General features: G+C 44.4%; 1 protein-coding gene across 1 annotated transcript; it reads left to right on the top strand.

Moving 5' to 3' along the window:
* The first annotated feature begins 3,489 nt into the window (after positions 1 to 3,489).
* LOC136527098 (dynamin-2A-like) lies at positions 3,490 to 11,995 on the top strand. Its single transcript, XM_066519717.1, has 22 exons — positions 3,490 to 3,809; positions 3,940 to 3,990; positions 4,093 to 4,213; positions 4,428 to 4,532; positions 4,878 to 4,939; positions 5,254 to 5,371; positions 5,465 to 5,801; positions 5,954 to 6,101; positions 6,208 to 6,309; positions 6,390 to 6,509; positions 7,153 to 7,236; positions 7,335 to 7,462; positions 7,936 to 8,020; positions 8,169 to 8,307; positions 8,579 to 8,655; positions 8,824 to 8,880; positions 9,104 to 9,242; positions 9,331 to 9,485; positions 9,679 to 9,792; positions 9,871 to 9,938; positions 10,574 to 10,746; positions 11,329 to 11,995. The coding sequence occupies exons 1-22, from the start codon at positions 3,669 to 3,671 to the stop codon at positions 11,544 to 11,546; spliced, it is 2,742 nt and encodes a 913-aa protein (XP_066375814.1). The 5' UTR covers positions 3,490 to 3,668; the 3' UTR covers positions 11,547 to 11,995.
* The last annotated feature ends 6,475 nt before the right edge of the window (positions 11,996 to 18,470 follow it).

The raw sequence follows: 18,470 nt of genomic DNA on the forward strand, positions 1-18,470 counted from the left end.
AATACAGTATGACTTGTCTACGATCTAGCACCGTAGTAAGAACTAGAAGATGAAAGGTGGTGAAATGGATCTGATTGCTCAACTCTTGCTTGAAACTATAACAGGTGCTTACATAGAATGGTTAGCTAATGAACTAATCATGAGTGCTAATAAAATACAGACATAAGGATTCACTGCTAGTAATGCTTTTGCAAAAAAAAAACCCCAGTAAACCATAAAGCCTATCATATCCTTTAGAGTCGGGAAATTATTTCCACTAGTGAGTATATTATGTACTCAGGGTTTATTTACCCCTATTGTAGGTGCACCTTGATGAGTAGCTGTTGTGTGGAAGATTCTTCTGGTGGACATAGACGGGTCCATGTATCTTATCGTTAGACGTTTATTGTAATTCCGCTGTCTAAATTCCGCACTGTGAACTTGGTTTTGTAATAATGTATTTCTAAGAACTGTTATTATATGAAATGGACTAAGTACTATAAACTCATTCTCATTATTGGATCATGGAGGAAAAATATGGATTATTCGAGTTCTCCCTTAGGGTGTGCTCGATGGAACCGTCTGATATAGCTTGCTTTCGGGGTGCTTAGTGTCTGGTAGAAGATGAGCGCCTCCAAAGGTGTGTTATTTCGAGCGGTTCTACCATATGGGTGCCCTTGGCTCAACTGAGAAAGACCTGAGGCGCCACGACACATGTGCCCCAACGGCTATGGCGGGGTCAGCAGTGCGCCCGACAGCAATGGGCGATGGACAGATGGCGAGGGAGCAAGCGGCACTGGTGACTAGGACATAGGTGAGCGACGCAAGGAGCGAGGGCACGCAGTGGGGGAAGAGAGCGAACGAAAGAACGGCTAAAAGCCCTAGTTTGGTTTTAGATAATTGATCAAAACTATTTGGACTAATCCTTGCATGTAAGTGTGTGACTAGATAGGATGGTCCAATCCAAGTGGTGGAGCAAGTTGGAGTCCATGGTGATGATGGTGGACATGTGATGATGGTGATCATGCTCTAGACTTAGAAAACAAGAAAGAGAAAAACAAAATGGACTCAAGGCAAAGGTGATATCCATATGGTCATTTTGTTTTCAGTGATTGAGACCGTATAGAGAGCGTGATCACATCTAGGATACATGGTCGTACTATTAAGAGGGGAGCTCTTATCGGACAACTCGATCATCTAGTGCCACTAGGTGTTGGAAAACTTGCATATGCATTTTAGGCCTAGTGCACAATCAGTGAGAAGTGATTAACATTTGAAAAATAATTATGAAAATGCTAACACACTTGCACGTGATGGTGAAACACTTGGAGTGTTAGCACATTTGCAAAAGGTTGTGGAAAAGGTAAAGAAACAGAGGCGTAACCAGGCTCAGGGTGATGCCCTAGGGGCACCACCATGCCCCATCCGGTGCACCGCCACCCCTAATCGGCTGGAGGAGGGCGAGAGGGAGGTGCTGAGTTGGCACCGACACCCTGTCCGGTGGCACCACCACCCCTAGGGCGGTGCCCATCTGATCCTGATTGAGAGCAGCAGAGAAGGAGGTGGCACTGACGTGTTGGTGTAGACCGCCGCGATGAGGGTGGTGCACCACCTGGTCACTGCCACTGGTAGGGTGGTGCCACCGCCGTTTTTATCCTAAGAGTGGGGTAAACCAGGTTGGTCACCGCCACGGTCACCGCCACCGTAGGGTGGTGCACCGCTGTTTTTATCTAGAGAGGAGGTCTCGGGTGGCTTGGTCATCGCCCTTCCTAGGGCGGTGCCACCGCCACTGTGTTTGGTGCCCTAGCCATTGAAAAGTGACCATTGGGAGGGACACCAACGTGTCCGGTGCCCTCGCAGAAACCAACTCTAAGGGTAATGACTCTATTTCATGATGGGGCTTATAAATAGCCCCTTGGCTGGCCATGGCCACTCTCTTGGAATCCTAAAGTCCTGAGATTTTATATTGTGAGCAAGCTACACCACTCCATTCACTTGCATACTTGATTATATCATCTTAAGTGAGATTGTAGAGCCTCTAGTGCATTGCTTAGTGATCTAGCATCTTGTGGCACTAGTTGGGCGATATCTTATTACTCTTGGTGTTTGCCGACACCAAGACGGCCCGGTGATTGATGGATTGTCGAGCGGAAGAAGGTGATTGTCTCCTGCTCCGATCATTGTGATTGTAAGAGGTTCTTGTGCCTTCCCTGACGAAGCGCCAGAGGCAACTCTAGTGGATTGCGCATGGCTTATGGATCCTAATCTCGTGTTGGTTGTGCGGCACCCGGCTGTGAGTTAGGTGTGTGACGCCTATTAGCGCGTGAACCTCCAAGTGAGTGAATCACCACAACGGAGACTAGCTTACCGGCAAGCAAGTGAACCTCAGAGAAAAAAAATCTTGTGTCATCTTGTTTTCGATGATTTCTTTGGTGTTCATTGATATATTGTGATTGATCTCTTGCCACAGTGGTATAACACTCCTACCTCTCTTGCATTACTTTTTTAGTGTAGCTAAACTCTTTAGTGTAATTTGTTTTGAGAGTTAGCTTGTCTTACTAGTGGTTAGTGAGGCTCTTTAGTTAGCCTGTAAGAGCTCACTAATTTAGAGGTAGTGACTTAGTCCTTTTTGTGTGACATAAAGACTATAGCAACTAGAATTGTGGATATGAGGCTTGTATTTTTAGTAGGCTAGTGCAACACTCGTTTCGCTTTATAATTATTTAACATCTTAGCTTAAGTGTTGTTGTAGAATTTTTTATAGGCTATTCACCCCCTCTAGCCATTAAGACCTTTCAGCGGCCACACTGCTTTGAAACCGAGCAGATAAGCATACGAGGGAGTAGGGATTTGTTTTTTTTTCTGAAAGAGATAGGGTCTGCTCTTATGGAACCGTGTATGGACGGTGGCATATGCCCGTGAATCATTATCGTAACATATTTTCATGGAAAATGGGTACTCAATGAACGTAACTTATATAAAATTATTTTACACTTGATTGACCTACAACTTTGTAGCCTCTCATTTCTGAAATATCACGAGAACATTTGGATCTACACTAATTCAAATATACAAATTTTCAGATCTGAACATTTGTAGGCCGGCGTGAGAAACTTTTTATTTCCAATTCTTTTTCATATTCTTTTGAAACTGATGACTAGCTTTTGTAAAATTAAAATGAATTATACAATTAATAAAAATTACAAAAATACAAAGTTTCCTCGATTCAACCTGCCTTCGCTTCATGGGCCACACGTCCTGCCCACGCAAAAATCAACCTGGTGCAAACCCGACGGGAGTAGGGGCCTGGTCCAACATGCGAAACCCAACCGCTTCATGGGCCACACGTCCTGCCCACGCAAAAATCAACCTGGTGCAAACCCGATGGGAGTAGGGGCCCGGTCCAACATGCGAAACCCAACCGCTCTTCGAAAAATTGTGCACCTTCGCAGCCAAGCAAGCAAACGACTCCGTTGATGTGCTCCTCCGTTCCCATAATCCCATCTGTGAATCTGTCTCTCTCGTGTGTCGCCCAAATCCACCACCCCCACGTCTCCCCCATCCCGTCCCCGTGTAGATTTCAAATCCGCGTCAGGCCAGGGCAGAGCTCAGGTCTCGGTCTCCCCCTTCGCCGCCAGTTGCCGCAGCTCCCAATCCCTCGAGATCCGCCGCCGGGGAGACCGCTGACCATGGAGGCCATGGAGGAGCTGTCGGAGCTCGCCGAGTCGATGCGCCAGGCGGCGTCGCTCCTCGCCGACGACGACCCCTCCGACGACGCCGCGCCACGCCGCCCCACCACCTTCCTCAACGCCGTCGCCCTCGGCAACGTCGTGAGTATCGGTCCCCCGCCGCCCCCCAACCCCACGAGACCCCTCGCGATCTGCTCCTGCTGCTAGCGTGCTGCACTGCTGCTGCTCGTGTGACCCGATCTGATCTGTTCCGATCCGCTTGTCCGTGCAGGGCGCTGGCAAGTCGGCCGTGTTGAACAGCCTCATCGGCCACCCGGTCCTGGTGAGCTCCTACCTCCTAGCCGAGCAGCTTAGTTCCGTTTCCTCCCTCTTCCCTTGTGCTGTTTTTTTTACTGGATTTGAACGCTGTTGGTGTGCGGTGCAGCCGACGGGGGAGAACGGGGCGACGCGGGCGCCTATAGTGGTTGAACTTCAGAGGGAGCCGGGGCTCAGCAGCAAGGCCATCGTTCTGCAGATCGACAGCAAGTCGCAGCAGGTCTCCGCGAGTGAGTTGGATCTCGTGGCCCTATTGACGAGTTTTGGAAGCTTGGGGGCTGAGCCTGATCTTGAACTTGATATTTCCTGTTTGGTTCTGCTGTGCTCGTGGCCGTGCTTCCTGCATCTATTGACGAGTTTTGGAAGCTTGGGGGCTGAGCCTGATCTTGAACTTGATATTTATATTTCCATTTATATTTCCTGTTTCGTTCTGCTGTGCTGCAGGTGCCCTCCGGCATTCACTGCAGGACAGACTCAGTAAGGGGGCGTCTGGTGGATCAGTGAGGGGCCGTGCTGATGAAATTTACCTCAAGCTGCGGACGAGTACAGGTTTGTTTGTGCTTTGAGTAGTATAACCATTTAAGCAACTATTAGCTGTAGAGTATGCTTACACTTTTGGTGATACTGTAAGGTGTTGAACTTAGTATGGAACAATGATGAAATAACAGTTGGGCTGGTATATGTATGCTTGTGACACTGTATGATCTGTGTTTGCACATTGCACTGTGGAGCAGTATAATCATTTGCCAGTACATCTTTCTATGTATTGATGTTCTAACATTGGTGAACCCCCACATAGTTGCTGTACTAAATCTGCTTTGTTAGTTTGCCTTTCTATTTTGTTGTGCTGCTTTGTGAAATCCTCACAATACTTTTCCTGTTTTTTTTCTTCAGCTCCCTCATTAAAGTTGATTGATTTACCTGGGATAGACCAGCGAGCTGTTGATGATTCCATGGTAGGTATTTGAATTATTTCTAAACTATTTTTGCTGTACATAGATGCTTAGAGATTAGGTAGAGTTCTGGTTAACTGCTTGCACAGTAATATCCACAATGAACTTCCGTCAGACCATTAAATTGTGAAAGACAAGCTATATGTTTTATCTTGGGGCCACTAGAACATAGCTTTGATTTCTCTGTAGCTTGTATCATTTTATTTGATAGCTTTTAAATTATCCTTGCACATTTACTTATGGAGATCACTTCTAGTTCTTTTAAGGCCATCAAATTCCTTACTCTTTAGCAGAGTGCTGATTGTTTCTTACTTTAGATCAATGAGTATGCTGGGCACAATGATGCAATACTGCTCGTTGTCATACCTGCAATGCAAGCTGCTGATGTCGCATCGTCTCGAGCTCTGAGGTTGGCCAAGGATATCGATTCAGATGGTCTGTGTCTTGTCTGAAAATATCCTCGGTAGTTTATTATAATTTTATTGTAGTAACTGATAACTGATGTATTTTCATTCACTGTAACTGTAGGGACAAGAACTGTTGGTGTTATAAGCAAAGTTGATCAAGCAAATGGAGATGCAAAAACTATAGCTTGTGTTCAGGCCCTATTGTCGAACAAGGGTCCAAAAAATCTTCCTGACATCGAGTGGGTTGCTCTAATTGGACAATCTGTTGCGATTGCGTCAGCACAATCAGTTGGGTCTGAAAACTCGCTAGAAACAGCTTGGCGAGCTGAAGCTGAAAGCCTGAAAAACATCTTAACTGGAGTTTCTCAGAATAAGCTTGGTAGAACTGCTTTGGTTGATACAATTGCTAAGCAAATCCGTAAAAGAATGAAAGTGCGGGTTCCTAACCTATTGAGTGGGTAAGAATTATGTCTCGGTTCTGCTATCTAATACATATAAATGCTATACAGTAGCACATGAGTTCTTCTCTTACTACAATGGTATTTATTCACTTTTATGCATGGTATGTTGCTAAAATTAAACCCATTTGCTTCTTGTGCTGCAATTTCAGCCTTCAGGGTAAGTCTCAAATGGTGCAAGATGAACTGGCAAGGCTGGGAGAATCTATGGTACAAAGTCCCGAAGGAACCCGGGCAGTTGCTTTGGAGCTGTGCCGAGAATTTGAGGACAAGTTTCTTGCTCACATAACATCTGGTGAGGTTAGTAATGAACTTACACTTCAAATTTGGTTATGCAGTTATACCTCCTAAAATTAATAGTTGATAATGATGTGAGTAACAAAGTGTACTGTTTTCAATATAAAAGGGATCTGGTTGGAAAATTGTTGCAAGTTTTGAAGGCAAGTTTCCAGACAGAATTAAACAGCTACCATTGGACCGACATTTCGATCTGAACAATGTCAAAAGGGTACGATCACTTCCAATTTTTTAATTGAGCTCTGGTTGGCAGTTAGCACATAATTAAACAGATTTTTCTCCACACAATAGATTGTCTTGGAAGCCGATGGTTATCAACCATATTTGATATCTCCAGAGAAAGGGTTGAGATCCTTAATAAAAATAGTACTGGAAATGGCAAAGGAACCATCACGACTATGTGTTGAAGAGGTACGTCCCAATCAATCAATAAGATAGTCATCACAACTCTGTGTTAGCTTCTACACATTTACTTTTGTTCTTCCCTACCCCTCAGGAGACAAGCAGTGAAGAAAATTAGTAGCTGCGTTTTGACAATTGTTGCAATACTCCATCCCAAAAGGAATGCAATTCTAGGTCCGAATCTGGACAAATGCTTGTCCAGGTTCGGACCTAGAATTGCATTTGTTTTGGGACGGAGGGAGTACCTTATAAATTAAAGTTTAGTTCTCATCGGATGCATTTGAATGATGTGTATTTATTTTTTGTTTATCTATTCTTGCTCTTGCCTACCTGATTTTAGTTTTTTAAATTGAGGTTGAATTTCATGTACCATGACTAATATCCCTCAGCTGTTAACTAGTAACTACTAATGCTTGTGATTTCTATCTAGAGGAAATTCTTTATGTCCACTTGTCCAGTTAGGTTTTGGTCTATCAAGTGTTTTCTATGTGCTATTATATGTTATGCCCTCTTTGGTATTGTCTTTGTCAGTCATGTCTTGTGTATATTGTCGTGAAGTTCTTTGTGTGTACACATTATGAAGTAATACTGTATATAGTTTTAGTGTCCATCTTGCCTCCTTCCATGGAAAACTAATTTTTCATTGCATTAGGTTCATCGTGTATTGTTAGACATAGTCAATGCTTCCGCAAATGCCACACCAGGACTTGGAAGGTATCCTCCATTCAAGCGTGAGGTATCACTTTTTCTGTTTTACACATATTTTTCCTCTTTCTGCTTGTTGATACTGTGTGTGGCCTTAATGGGGTGTAAACTTTCTTTTGTCTGGTCAAGGTTGTTGCAATAGCATCAAATGCATTGGAGACCTTTAAAAATGATGCAAAAAAGATGGTTGTCGCGCTTGTTGATATGGAACGTGCATTTGTTCCTCCCCAACATTTCATCCGCTTAGTGCAAAGAAGGTCAGTCATCAGGTTGCTGTAGTTTGTTTCTAGTTGTTATATTTCATTCGCATTGCTCTGTGCTTGTAACTTGACAAAAAGAAGTATTATATGCTTTCATTTGTCACCTCTTTTTCCACTGTAAGCCTGGCATTACTGGACCATTAAATTCAATTGGCTTTAGGCTGAGGTAGTACAAAACATATCTGCACTTCCAAGTAGCTACTCTATTAGTTAACCACATCATACATAAACACAGACGGAAATAGGCGACTTAAGGTTGTGATTGTGACTCTTCTCTGTTTGGAGTTTATATATATATATATATATATATATATATATATATATATATTATCTATGTTGCATGTAGTGAATTGCAGTTCTGTTATCTGTTGTAAACAAAACTGTCCATTATTCAGCTCCAGCAACATCTGGTTTCATGATGAAATTATTAAACACTGACCCATGTCCTTATATTTGTCTTGTATTGACAGAATGGAAAGGCAGCGTCGGGAGGATGAGTTAAGAAATCGATCTTCTAAGAAAACACAGGAAGCTGAACAGTCAACATCTAAGAGGGTATGATTTTGCGTCTATGCAGTAGTATTTGATTATAAATATTGAACTATGGGATCTTTTGGTTAGAGGTGTATAGTTCATACTGACTTTTTTGGCTTACAGTTACAGTATATATTGGCTCTGGTGGTTGATTAAACTGTTATTATAGGCCTCCAGTCCCCAAACAGATGCTGAGCAAGGTGGTGGCAGCTTAAAATCAATGAAAGACAAATCTGGCCAGCAAGATAAAGACGCAAAAGAGGGATCAAATTTGCAGGTTGCTGGTCCTGCTGGTGAAATTACTGCAGGTACAATACTCCTAAAATCTTACTGTGCCTAAGTTAGGTCATGGAAATACATTCTCAAACATTATGCATCTATGCTTGTGCAAACCAACGTTCTGCTAAACCTAAAATAGATATCACATTTTTCTTTAATGTTCCTTGTCACAAATTAACTGCATACTTGCACCATGTACGAACTAACTTCAATCTTGACGTTCCCCATTTAACTGCAATGAATACATTTTGATTGATTGGAGAAGTAAGCCTATAAGCATATTCTTCTGTTCCTCTGCAGGTTACCTCTTAAAGAAAAGCGCAAAAACTAATGGGTGGAGCAAAAGATGGTTTGTTCTTAATGAGAAGAGTGGAAAGGTTAATCAGTTCTTCAGAACATTTCTTTTGAACTCTTGATTTATTTGATATGTATGTGAAAGCCCTTTGGTTTTCAACTGTTTACTTACTGCTTATTGATTATTGTATTTCATGGTTCTTGTTTGATCTGTGGGTGTGGTTTTATTCACTGTGTTGTTTCTATGCCAGCTTGGGTACACAAAGAAACAAGAGGAGAGACATTTTCGTGGTGTCATCACTCTTGAGGTGTGCATAACCTTTGCCTTCATAATGTGTTATTTATTCGATGTGACACTGAGATGATATAATGATCATGTAACTTTTGCATTACCACTTCAACAGTTTTTCCCTGTTCTCTGGACCCTAGTAGAAAGTTATACTGATTTGGCAAAACATGGCTTGATGTTAAGAACTGTGAGATGGACTACTTCAGCAAGTTGCTTATGTTGTAAGCTGTATTCATTTGCAGGAGTGCAACCTTGAGGAGGTAGAGGAGGAAGAACCTTCTAAAAGTTCAAAAGACTCAAAAAAGGCAAATGGATCAGAAAAAACACCAAGTCTTGTATTTAAGATTACTAACAGGGTTGCATACAAAACAGTCCTAAAAGGTTGATATACCCTTGAATCGTACAGCCTACAGAGTTATATTTGCTTCATGATTCTGTTTTTTATTATTCTTTGCTTTAAATTTTGCAGCTCATAGTGCTGTTGTGTTAAAGGCTGAGAGCATGGCTGACAAGGTCGAGTGGGTAAATAAGATCAAAGCTGTTATTCAGAGCAAAGGGGGTTCTTTCAAGGGTCCAAGTACTGAGGGTGGTTCTATGAGGCAAAGCAATTCGGATGGCGCTTTAGTAAGTTCTAGATTAATACATAATTGAATTGCATTTCTAGCTTTCATTTGTAGTTTTGCTTTACTCAACTAAATCTTTATTTATTGGGGTCATCATGTAATTTTAGGTTCCCTTGTATGTTTGAGAAGTGCCAATACAAATACTGTTCCATTAAAATACACAAACTAACATCTGATCATACACTTTTTGAAAGGATACTATGTCACGGAGACCTGCTGATCCTGAAGAAGAACTTAGATGGATGTCTCAAGAAGTTCGTGGTTATGTTGAGGCTGTTTTGAATAGTCTGGCAGCAAATGTTCCGAAGGTTCATATTGTTCTGTCAATCAGTTGTATAGCCTTGTATTTGTATCAAATTTTCATTATTTGTCTGTGCTTATATTAGGCTATTGTGCTTTGCCAAGTGGAGAAAGCAAAGGAAGACATGCTTAACCAGCTATACAGCTCGATAAGGTTGATGTTCTGTACATTAATACTCCCTCTGTTCTCAAACACTTGACATTCTGGACAAGATGCAGTCAAACTTTTGAAACTTCAACTGTCAGTTTATAAGATATTGTTTAGTTTGCAAACAGAAGAGCCATGTGTAGACTTTTGTTGAGAAGTAATTTTGTAATCCCATAAATATTAGCTTTATAAATAAAAATATGCTGTGATAGTGGTCAAAGTGGAATACCAAATGAAAATATAATGGAGGGAGTATGTGTTTTCTATTTCTTCATCCATAGATTAGCACCTAGCGGCTTGTTTATGCTAAATAGCTTCATAATCTCACATTTCAGTTAGAATAAGAAATATTGTTGCAATATGCCATTCAAGGAAATAAAGCTGGCATATACTTGAACATACTAGTACACTAACTCCTGGACCTAATAATCTGGATTGTAGCCTGTATGATTGTTCTGAATTCCTTACTTTATCTGGACACCGTTTCGAAATTAAGGATGTAAAACTCACTATTACAGATTTATATTCTCTCCTTTTGTAATATTTCTAATCAATTTTGGTTGCCATATATTCAGTATGGCTTATGCTTATTTTTAGTACATTTTGAATAACTTTTGTATTTTCATTCATTTCTCCACCAGCGGGCAAAGCAATGCTAAGATTGAAGAGCTTCTTCAAGAGGACCATAATGCTAAGCGCAGAAGGGAGAAGTACCAAAAACAATCATCACTCCTGTCAAAACTTACTCGTCAACTCAGTATCCATGACAACAGGGCATCTGTTTCCTCTTATTCTAATGACACCCCTGAAGCTGGTAAGCTGCCATTTTCATTATCTGTTTAACAACATCAAGTGCTGCCAAACTTTCTCCCCTTATGCTATCCTGTAAAGACTATTGGCCAATATGGTTTAGTGCCTAATGTAGATAATAAACTGTCCGTGGGTACCTTTGATGCTCATTGAAGGTATTTTCTTAAGATTCCTGGCCAAACAAAACAAATTAGCTGGTGATTATTACTTGATAAAGCAGTGCTAGTAGTCCTGTGCTAACCATAGTTCTGATGTTTGCTAGGCTTGTAATTAACAAGTCTTCCTTGTAATTATATTAGCCAACATTAAGAAGTCAGCTTATATATGCAATGGTCATGCAAGGAGCCAAGGAGGCTCATGTCCCAAAGCCTTATTTAGCTAATGAACCTTATTGTCAAGGCTGGTCTAGCTTATGTTCAAATAGATCCTTTAGATGTTTCTTTCTATTGTTGTACCATTTAGCATTTGATACATTTTGCACACTGGTTGGATGCGCACACGGAAAGTATAATTAAATAGCAATTTAGACATTTTGTTTCACATTATGTGGAAGATTTCGTAACGATCAAAAAATCATTATTCGCAGAGAGCCCTCGAACACCGAGTCGCTCGGGTGAGGACTGGAGGTCTGCCTTTGATTCCGCATCAAATGGGCCTGTTGCTGCAAGCAAAAACAGTGAATCAAGGTCCAGAAGTGCTGATGGTCGCAGTCGGCGCTACGAGAACGGGGATGTGAGCTCAGGTGCCAACTCTGGCAGCCGGCGCACACCGAACCGGTTGCCACCAGCTCCGCCAAAATACTAACCGTGCTGATTGGTATTCATGAACATTGGGCCTCTTTGGTACAGCTTATTAGGTAAGCGCTTCCCAGATAAGCTCCACAAATAGAGTAAAAGCGGCGGTCAAAATGGTCTGATGCAGCTTCTGCTTTTTAGTACAAATGGGAGCTGTGGGAATAAGCGTGGTCAGAATAAGCTGCTGAAAAGCGTAGCGTTTGGCTATTGATTTCAGCTTATTTTGGCCATAGGCAGCTTATAAGCTATACCAAACAGGCCCATTATGTATTCTTGCCTGGCACACGCCCCTTGTTTGTCATATGGGATATTGGAGGAGCGTATTCCAGATCGGCTGCTAGAGATTGTGGTGTAGTGGAGTCTCGGGTGATTGCATGAACATTGTGTTCGCAGGTCGCTGCGACTCAGATGAGTTGTTTATAGAAATATATAGGTAACCATGGTCTCTACCGTTTATTATCTCCGCATATTTATGACCTGGTGCGGTGGTGCCTCTGGGATTTTGTTGGCATGATCCATCTTGCTTGCGCACTTGGTCATTCTAGGACGACGGCTATCAGACTTAAGATTATGTTGCCCTCCCCCGCATATTGTTCTTTGCCCCTGATGATTCTTATTAAGACTTGGTATATATATGACTTTGTGGTTGCAATTCTTCGGGATTTCGAGTGGTAGAGACGGTTGCCTGCTCGTGTGCCACACTTTCAATGCCGAATTTTTTTAGCCCTTTTTTTGATTTTTTTTTTCACAAATATGTCATTGGAGGTAAGATTTCAAAATATGGACCTTTAACTCAGTGTCATCGTTGCTGCCGTCGAGCTTACACTGCTCGGCGTCATTGTTGCTGCCGTCGAGCTCTTGGGCTTGACGCTGATGTGGCGGTGACTTGGCAGGCAGCTTGGCGCCGTAGATCAATTGGCGTTGAGCTCGGTGCCGTGGTTACTCTCCCTCTCTCTCTCTCGCACCGCCAGCGCACCGCCCTGTCTAGCCCTTGCTCGGTCGCCGCGCCTGCACCGGACCCCTTGCTGCGCCTATCGTGCCGCCTGTGCCCGACCTCGCCCGATGTGCCGCCGGTGCCATGGCTGCGCCGCATCGTGCTGCCCGCGCCCATCGTGCCGTGCCACCTGCGCTCGTCGTGCTGTGTTGCCCACGCTCGGCCTCGCCCGCCGTGTCGCTCGTGCCCGCCGTGCCGGCCTCGTTGCGCGGAGCGCCGGGCATCCCGTGCCCGTTGTGCGCCACCGCCATCCCCAGCACCTGCAGCGCCCGACCGTGCCACCGCTGGCCCGGCTCGTCGGCTTTACCCACGTCCGGCGTCTGCTGCGACTCCGTTGATGTCCACGACTCCGTCGTCGGACAGGTAAAAATTATGAATTTGCATTGAACGTACTTAGTTAGCTTTGATTGTAGTGTAGTAGTTTTGGCATTTGTTATTTACTAGTTAAAGCAATGACTCTGGTAGTTGATTTAGTTAGTGATCTAGTGAGATAGATATGTAGATAGATTGAAACATAGATACATATGTACATAAATATAGTTAGATAGCTACTTAGATAGATAGTTATATATTTAGTTAACTAAATAGGATCTAGCTATTTAGTGAGTACACTGTATATATATACGTAGTTATTATCTTATTTACTTAGCTTGTAGTTAGAAAGTACTTGTTAGGTACTATCTATCATTTAATTTGGACTAAAGGACATGTATTTTGTTACGTATTTGAAATAGATGTACAACCTAGTGACCATATATCATAGAGGTACCGTTGAAAGCGATCGCTATGGATATGTTGAGTTTGTTGACATGCAAAGCGTGCCTGTGCTATTCAATAAGAAGCCATCGTTTAGTGAGATAGTTGCAAGGGCTCGGGAGGAGTTGCATTGCCTTGGCGATGATGATGATGGCATTGCAGTTGAGGGTGTACTGCACCTAGGTTATCCTCCCAACATCCTCAGACGAACGATCCTAATTGGATGCGCGGATCAGTGGGAGAACTATGTGAGATCGGCTATGAAGAGCCAGCTGTAATGTTTGGACATGGTTACGCGTCGGGTGTTAGTTAATCCCATTCCTCAAGGGCATTCCTCACCAATGGGTCAACAGGCACACTTCGACCCTCCCGTCCCGGAACCTGATATGGATGTGGTGGTTGCACCTACGGTTCTCGATGCTCAATCTGCCTCCAATAAGGTAGTTGGAGATGTTTATTAGACTCATGTTGTTGTGGTAGATCCTCCTCATGAGATCCCTTTAACACAGAATCATCCGAATAAGTGTCTTATCCGCATGGTTACTAGGAGCTTACCCCATTCCTTACATCCATTTCTTTTATTATTTCCTCATTTCTCTACTTATGTTGCAGGAGACATTCCGGACAATGTGGATGTGCCCCCCCTGTTGCTACGCAAATGCTCTGTGGAGATGGATTCCGTGGCTCCAATAGTGTTGAAATTATGAATGATTCGAAGCCATATAAGATGGCAAGAGCTCTTGATTCTGATGATGATCGCCCTGTTGGAGAGATGACAGAGAGTGATATTGAGATGCTGAGGTGTATCTTTCCCAACCGTCGTGATCCAAGAGTTCACGAGTTCAGCAATCTTGCTCATTCCGATCAATCTGTCAGTGTCGTCCTTAGCCTCCTACGCCTACAAGCCCGCCTCTGCTAGAGCGATGAGCTCGCTCAGTCTGTCAGTATCGTCCTCAGCCTCCTCTGCCTCTGCTAGAGCGATGAGCTCGCTCAGTCTGCCAGTGTCGTCCTCTACCTCCTCCGTCTGCAAGCCCGCCTCAGCAAGAGCGATGAGATCGCTCAACCTGGCAGTGTCGTCCTCATCCTCATCCCCCTCACTAGACAATACAATCGGTGATTGAACGGTGCGACCAGCTCGCGTTCTATGCTCATCTAACTTCTTTTCCTCATACCTTGCACGAGCCACCTCTACGGCATGGTCATCGCTGCATCCAATCTCTTCATGTATAAAATACAATCAGTTAGCAACGTGATTATATTACATTTAAAATCAGGCAACGAAAAAAAGGCTTTCAACAACTCACTGGCACATAATGCAACAACATGCTCGTTCAAGACCTGCATCTGTACTCTTGTCTCCTCCCTTACCTCCTTCTTTGCCCTCTCCTCCTCTAACTTCCTCCGTCTCTCAAATCCCCTTTGTCAAGCACAACATTGATCGGGTTACGAATACCACACTGTCTAGCAAACTCACGCATCTTGTTTTTGTGATGTTTAACGAATAGGTTGACGTAGTCAGGTCCATATCCCCTCTTCTGTGAAATTACTTGCCTCCCCTTCAGTTCATCCAAGAACTTAGCTTGACCATCATAACATTCCCACCTATATTTTCTAGTGCTCTGTTCAAATAAAAATTATATCATATATGTCTTAGCAAAAGAAACAAAATACGATTTCATATTTACCTCAACCTCATCATAGTCAACCATATGGCCGCAATAATGTCCTATTCCAAGCTCCGTAGGGACTAGACCGTAGTTGAATTTAACACAACATTCACACTTGACTGGAGGTGCTTTGTAAATTAACCTTTCTTTCTTCTTTTCCTTTGTCTTTGGTGGCTCCAGCCATTGATTCTTAGGACCGTAGAGCCACTCATTGAAACGACACTTCACAAATCCATAACGCTACAAGAGAATACATTAGTACACGCACACATATAGAGACAAATATTTAAACAGATACACTTTCCACTTACTTCGTGTTTGTTCGGACACACAAACTCCAACATATTCTCAGGGTTTATCACAGCTCGATCTCCGCATTCGCACAGAGGAGGTTCCTCGAGTTGTCTAACTGTGGCTAGGTGCTTCTCCTTAGCCATCATTGGCGGGGGGTTAGGGGGGTGGAACCCAACGCTGGAAGTGCTCACGTGGATATCTCCCTCTACACCAATCGTCAAAAAGGAGGTACCTAGGGGCAAACTTCTCTGCACCGTCGATCCACTGAAAGAAAAAACACCTCTCATGGTCCTACACAACAAGATTCCAATAAAATATTAGTAGCCTATTTACACAAATGAAGAAAAAAGACAGTGGAAATAATTACTTACATTAAAATGACTGCATGTGTAGAAGCAACGCGCCGTTGTGTCTGGATGTCTCGATTGAAACACGTCGGCCGAGAAACCACAGTCACAGTTAGGGACAGAGAGGTCAGAAGGGACGGGGGCATCTTTGCTAGAGGCGTCGGGGTATAATTCTTGAGGACGACCCTGTTTTCGCAAAAACTCCTCACAATACATTTCTTGCATCTAACAAAACAGTTGTAATTTAACAAACAAAAATCAAAACATCACTAATTAATGTCAATGAGAACCATAACTACAATAGAACCAATTTTGCTCTAAGAACTGCAAGCAATTAACATTAAACCCTAAACCTAGGGTTTCCCATTTGATGCACAACAATGAACCCATAACATAACAACATGCGCTGCGGTTACCTAGGTTTGCTAGCTTTTCTACGCCTTGGCATCATCCTACGGTTGTATAATATAAATATTAAAAATTACATGAAACCCTAAGTCATAACTATTCTTAGGTTGAAAAATCCGACTAATATATACCGAATTGATACGAAAAAACTATGAGGGGAGCGAGGATACCTTGCTCTCGAAGATCTATGGATCAAATCAATGTTTCCAAGATCCAATATGCCGATTCGTGAGGTAGGGCGAAGTGGGGAGAGAAAAAATCCGAGAGGGAGGAGAAAGAAGAGGAAGAAGGCTCGAGCAGGAAGGTTGGGGCCGGGGTTAAAACACCACCTCGGCGCCATAGATCATGGCGCCAAGCTCGGCACTAGGATCTACGGCGCCAAGCTTGGCGCCAGGATCTATGACGCCGAGCTGCTTGTCAAGTCACCGCCACGTCTGCGTCGAGCCCAAGACTTCGGCGCCAGCAACGATGGCGCCGAGCTAAGGGTCCAGATTTTGAAATCATACCTCTAGGGGTATATTTGTAAAAGGTTTTCAAAAAGAAGGCTAAAAAAATAAAAAATTCAGACGAAAGTAAGGCATTAATGCATTATCTTGATTGTTGTTCTCATTTTAGTATTGGCGATGCCGAAGTAGTAGTCCGGGCTGACGAGTGGGCAGCAACACAAAATGGAAATGGGTTCATTTATCGAAGCCCAATATGTTTTCGATAATGATACAGGTCTTTAAAAAAATTAAGATGTTCGGACGGACACCTCCCTCCGCTCACTCCAGCACGCGCCGCTCGCCCAGTGATCATATCTGCTCGTCCTGTTCGCGCGCCTCAATGCTCGCTGTGCCATTTTCTCCCTGTGTCGTCGTGCCCATCCGCCCACCCCATTCTGCCTCGCCGCTACCGCCGGTCCCCTGCAGCGCCGCGCCCCATCCCCTGCTGTCTCCTTTGCGCCGCATTTTCCACCGGGCCTAGTCTGCCTCGCCTGCCTCCACTGCGCTGCCTCCTAACCGTGTTCGGCCCTCTTGCCGTGACCGCCTCCACCGAGCTGGCGAGCCACGGCCGCCTCCACCAAGCCGGTGAGCCTCCACGACGGATGCTTCAGCAAGGAGGCGAGGAGGATGAGATTCGTGTGACGTCGCGCCCGCCGACGAGTTGCGCGTGCCGCTGCCGCACAACGATGTCCATGCGCTGCCGTCGACGCCCGCGCCGGCGTGCCTCAATTCGTCTAAGCAAAGCTCATGTTGCAAAAGTATGTTTCAAGTGTTTCAGATGTTTCATCTAAATTTTGCAAGTGTTTCATCTTGATGTTGTAAAAGTAGATCTGGTGTTGTAGCTAGTGTTTCAGATGCATGTTTCATCTACCTTCAGACGTATGTTGCAAGTATTGCATCCGGATGTTTGAAGAGTAGATTGGGTGTTGCATCTCTGTCCTGGCTTTTCTGCTGCCTCACCTTCGCCTCGGTGTCTCCTCCTCCTCCTCCCGGCACCGGCTAGGCATCCACCGCCCCTCCCCCTCTTCTGGATGCTGGCGTAGCCACCTACTGTAGTCACCTGCTGTAGCTGTTGGCCGCGTGCATGCGTGTGCGAAGCGGAGGGGGCATGAGCGGGGACTCCCCACGTGCAGTCGTGTAGCGTGGGCCCCGCGTAGGCGGGCGCGGGATGCTGGTGCGCGGGTGGAAGACGGAGTGCAGGCGAGGGCATCCGAACGCGGGCGGGCGCTAGCAGTGCCGATATGTTTTTGCATGAGCTTATGGAAGTCCAATATATTTCTGTATGAGTTTGAATAAATTCTTGCTTTTTTTTTGATAACTGGATAAATTCTTGCTATTGACATAGGAGTGGCCTTGTACTTCCTCCGTCTCAAAGTGTAGGTTGCTTTAGCTTTAGAGCATGTTTAGGACGAAGCAGGGCTGCAAGCGTTATTCAGCATGTGCATCGAGCTGTTCGCCAGTTCCGAGCGTTGGTGCAGGTCGCGCCAAGGTCGCAAGGGCAAGGGTGCCGGGTACTAATTTGTGGTCGTGGCCTGATGTTGCTCGGCATATGTTGGATGGCAGAGCACGTCTTCAGGAGCAGCATGCAGGAGGTGGGCGCGGTGACCACGTCATTGTGTGCTTATGTTTGTGGGCTCAATAATTTGCGGTGTGCACGAGTTTATTCCTGTTTTTCGATATATATAGGTGTAGTGTATCGGTTGCCTGATGCTAGAGTGCTAGTAGAAGAGGCATCAGCTTTCATTCTACTTTCTTGCTTGAGACACTCGACATTGTGCTCTGTCATCTAAAAACTGCATCTCCGTGTTCTTCTTTTGCTATCAAATTGCATGCAGTCCGGAGATTGTTCGCCAACACTGGGCGCACCTGGAGCCCGTGCGGGTGCCGCCGCCCGCCTCCAGGCATACGCCCAGAATGGCACACCTGCGCTGCACGATCTGCGCTGCCCTCTTCGCAGTTCCAGTGCGAACGCCGTCGCGTGCT

This window comes from Miscanthus floridulus, chromosome 19 (genome assembly GCF_019320115.1).
Source record: "Miscanthus floridulus cultivar M001 chromosome 19, ASM1932011v1, whole genome shotgun sequence".
Taxonomy (NCBI): Eukaryota; Viridiplantae; Streptophyta; class Magnoliopsida; order Poales; family Poaceae; genus Miscanthus; species Miscanthus floridulus.